Source organism: Chroicocephalus ridibundus, chromosome 1 (genome assembly GCF_963924245.1).
Source record: "Chroicocephalus ridibundus chromosome 1, bChrRid1.1, whole genome shotgun sequence".
NCBI classification, from domain to species: domain Eukaryota; kingdom Metazoa; phylum Chordata; class Aves; order Charadriiformes; family Laridae; genus Chroicocephalus; species Chroicocephalus ridibundus.
Window position 1 is genome coordinate 210,286,467 of NC_086284.1, and position 4,384 is coordinate 210,290,850.

Here is a 4,384-nt window from a genome sequence, read left to right on the forward strand (position 1 = left end):
AACACCTTCCCTCCTCTCCCCCCAAAAAGTAGAATTAAACCAAAGAAGCCTGAACAACCACAGGCTCTTATGCTTTAAATATTAATATGGACTGCACTCTCAACTCAGTCTGACAAGACCACGAATGGCCTTAAAGAGGCTTTATATTCCTTGATAGACTTACTAACCTCTGATTTTTCACTTTTACCCTCTTCCAAAAGTTTCTACCCTGTAGAAGGAAAGACTCAGCAGGATGTGTCGATGCACACTAAACTGCCACTGTCTGAAAACAGTGTTGGTTAGTACAAACATGCCCTTACGCACTGCGTTTGGAGCACAAGCTGGCATCTCTGCGTGGCATCGCACTGTGTTGGTTTAACTTGCCCATTCGCCTGGCGCTGCTCTGTACATCGCTGCAGCGCGACACCGCATTGTATCGAGGGGGAGCTTTGTCTGGCCACAGGCCTTTTCTGCTCCTGTAAACAACGGAGTGAGAGACACTAAAAAGTATTCTCATCCCTCTGGTGGCTGTTGTGAAACTAAACAACTTTTGAACATAAAAAGCACAATAAAATATTCATTATTTTTAATGACTGCAATATAATAAAATAGTAAAAGTAACACGTTTAAGCAGAAGAAAATGTAGTAAATTTAATAGTAATGATCTGTATGCCTGAGTTAAAGCTACAGGTAGAATATTTCCATTACCTTCATTTAACAAGGTCCACGGTGCATTCTTCAAATTCTAATTATTAATAGCACTTTTTAATGCATTTAGCAAATTAAAAAGCAGAAAATGCTCATGGTGCATTAATTATGCCCATTGGTCTGCAAATTTCATCTCTCATTATTGGGAAGAGGAGAAGACAGCGAGCTACAGCTTTTGAGGCTTATGATGATGATGGTGAGGATGATGATGATGATTGACGTTGTTATGTGCCTTCACAGATATGTTTGAAAACCATGTTGAGGGAACTGGGCGAGTGTGATTCTTCAGAGTGAGATAAAGTCATCATGGGCTATATGTGTGATTTTGTTGGATATGCTGAATTTCAAACTGACTAGAGATGTTCTGAGAGCTCACAATTTATATACAAATGCACTCACGTTAAAGGTAATCCCAGACTACGCTTCTTAAAATGCAGCTTTTCAAAGATGTGCAAAAACAGTCTCAAAGGCATGAAACTCTGCAGTTGAATTACCTGACATCACAAGTAAAGAGGTGTTTTGTCTCAATGGAGTTTTCTGGGTGTTGCAATTGGGGAAGTCTACTGAAACAAGTTATTCACAATGGCTCTTCAGCCCACAGACGTTCTGAAACAGGATCTGTGACTCACCAAACAATGAATGGAGCCAGGCTTCTCTTCCTGCGGTTAAATCTGCTCTTTCTAGATATGGATAAAAGTCTCGTGGAATCTAGGAACTGGGCAGCTAAGGCTCCCATGCTCAAACTACATTCAACCATGCTCAGTCCTGCTACGTAGCACTTCTCACTTCAGCAAATTGTGAGCACATATGAGCAAAGGTTTAACAATATATTTCCTGGTTCAAGATTAGATAAGAGTCATCTCTCAAAAGGGCAAAGTTGTTTTGTGAAATGGGATTACAGTGATGGATTAGGTTGATGTTTGGTAAATTTGTTTAGAAATACATTTATCACTGTGAAATGTTGATTAACTCATAGTGACTGGTAGCTTTATTTGACATAGCTAGCTCTGCCATTTTTCTGTTTATAGTGCTAGTCAGATATTTTATTTCCTTAAAAAATTAAAATTGAAAAAAAATGCTCATTACTAGTGGAGAAAGTAAATATTACCCAAAGGAAAGACTTGTCAATCATGGCTTCATTTATGATAAATACTTGTGTTAACTGGACGTGAATCCTCCTTTAAAAGCAGTAATTTGGTGAACTGAACAGGATTCCAGGGCTGATAGGAATTGCAGACATCTTGCTAGGTTACAGATGTAGAAAAACTCACTTTCAGTGTCTCTTATCTGGACAGTGCAGCTTTCAGAGGCATTTGTGCCTTCTGGACTCAGAGACATAAAGTTGCATAAATAACTCCAGCTTCACTGCTCCAAGGTTGACTAAAGAGATTAATAGACTTTTTAAAAAGGGAAACTAGCAGACTGCTTTTTTAGGGGAAAAAAAATTGATTCTTTCCCCCCAAATTAAAAGAAAATAAAAGAACAAGAGAAATTCTATAACTATGTCATGTTAATCTAAGCACTTTTGAATATATAACTGTTAACTCTGTTGTTCAGGCACCTGGATAGGTGGCAACTATTTTTCTCTCTTGCCTACATCAAGAGATCTGTTTTATGCTACAGAAAAGTTCTGTAGATCCTAAAAGCCTATTTTGAGATATACAAGCCAGGAATTTCACAGTAGGCTAGCACTCTCCTGGCTTGATGTCCCAACAGCAATCTGGCTTGTCCCTTGTCGTTTCTCAGTGAATTTCCATCAGTTAGAATCTTCTGGGTTTAAGCGACCATGTTCCACTCTTGAAATACATTAATGCAGCAGATGCTGATCTAATCCTAGCTTTCCAAAATCTACCTGACATTAACAGACTAAATCTACTCATTACCCTGTGCCACAGTTTCCCACTTGGAAACTGTATACTAACATCCCTCTGTCCTGATCTGAGATCTCTGCTCATAAAATGCACGGTGAAGGGCATCTGTAAATAACAACGTGTGACTAGTGATTTGCACATACTCACGTTGTCTGGTGAAAGGAAATTATGAGAAATAACACAGATTAATTCAGCCAAATATGTTTCTTAATTATATTTATAATCTGACCACTTCATGCACATACAAAATACATCAAACTCATAATGAAAAGAAGCAGACAATGCCCCCCAAATATACAAAGAAGCATTTTAAATAACATTGTCTGTGTACGAGCACACTTGTGCGTATCCTTCCAAAATGCATTATCACTCTTTCTCTTCTTCCATAGATGTCATAGCACTCTTTGAACAAGACTTTGTAGTTCTGAATTCTCACAGGCATTGCAACCATGAAAGTTGCAAGGTGTGAGCTAGAAATTTAAATTTAAAAGGTAAATAAAAATTTAATGCAATTCTCCACTTGTAACCTCTAAAGGGATGGGGAGCTAAAAATACACGCTCTTGTATTACATTAGGAATCATGATTTGCATATTACATGATTTCCACCTGAAATCTCAGAGAATGAGACACAAAGTTACATTTGTTCCATCAGGCTGAGATGCTGTTATTCCTCTCTAATAGTCCATTAATGGTACATTTAGCACTAGATACTAGCAAATGAATCAGAAAAAAGTAAAATATAACTCCCATTACTGTTGAAAATAAGTGGACTCCACAATTCATCAGAAAAGGATTTCAGTGATGTGTTAAGTTTTCCACCAAGGATACCAGCAAGGATTGTATAGGGGATTAAGTATAAATCAGAGATGTTTATTCTGTGTATGTTCTCTCTGACACAGCCTTCAGTGCTAGCGCTTTCCATATAACTGTAAACAAGCAAGGATCCTAACTGCAACTAAGTTCCATTAAACTGTCACAGAAAAGTGAACTTACCCAGTCTCCCGTATCAGAACAAAGTTTGCAACTACATGAATTCATGCAAGGCTGCACACAGTGTCTGGTCCCATCTCTTAGACAGGCAATCTAGCTAAACAAAGTGCAAAAACCCTCAGGTAAATTGATTTCCTTAACACAACTGGCTGACGGAAAGATTTATCTGCCGTTATACCAACATAAGGTGAAACCCTATTTTCCTTATACTCTGGTTGCTGACAGTGTGCCCACGGGCTCCTTTCAAACACCAGGACGGTCCCCGTTGCCAGCGGAGCACAGCAAAGCTCGCAGATCTCCAGAAACAGTGAGATCTCTCACACACAACCTGTTTGGAAAACACTGGGTGAGCACTGATTGCTGTGTTTGTTAACACAGCAAACCTAGCAAATCTGTTATTCAGGCTGTGAATTCACGCTAAGTTAAATACTGTTTCCTGATCAGAAGTTGAAGGTCAACATAAACCTCTTTGTGGCTGATGAATCCCTTGTATGTTTTCTTGGTGGCATCGAAATCTGTATCATCTTGACTATTTCCACTCTTGGCATCATGTTGTCATTTGAAGAGTTAACTAATTTGTGACTCATTTGTGTTTATAACTTCCCTATCTTTTTTTTTTTTAAATTTCCAATTAAAAAAAAAAATAAATCCAAATCATGTTGTAATATCAGATTTCTCACTTAGTGAAATGCTAGTTTTTCTACATTTTCTGCATCTGGTTTCTTGTTCTTACAGAAAGACATTTTTCCTTTCTTTTTATTTTTTAAGTAAATCTTGAAAGACCTAGATTCTAAGTGACTTAGTTCTTTGATCTCTCCTGGTATCGCTCACAGGA

The 4,384-nt window shown here is 38.0% G+C and overlaps 1 protein-coding gene across 1 annotated transcript in view; it reads right to left on the reverse strand.

Moving 5' to 3' along the window:
• Positions 1 to 295: 295 nt before the first annotated feature.
• The window catches only part of SEMA3E (semaphorin 3E), a 147,889-nt gene continuing 143,800 nt past the window's right edge, over positions 296 to 4,384 (reverse strand). The window contains exon 18 of the mRNA XM_063327313.1: positions 296 to 455. Coding sequence (XP_063183383.1) covers positions 296 to 455 — 160 coding nt within the window. The remainder of the gene's footprint in view (positions 456 to 4,384) is intronic.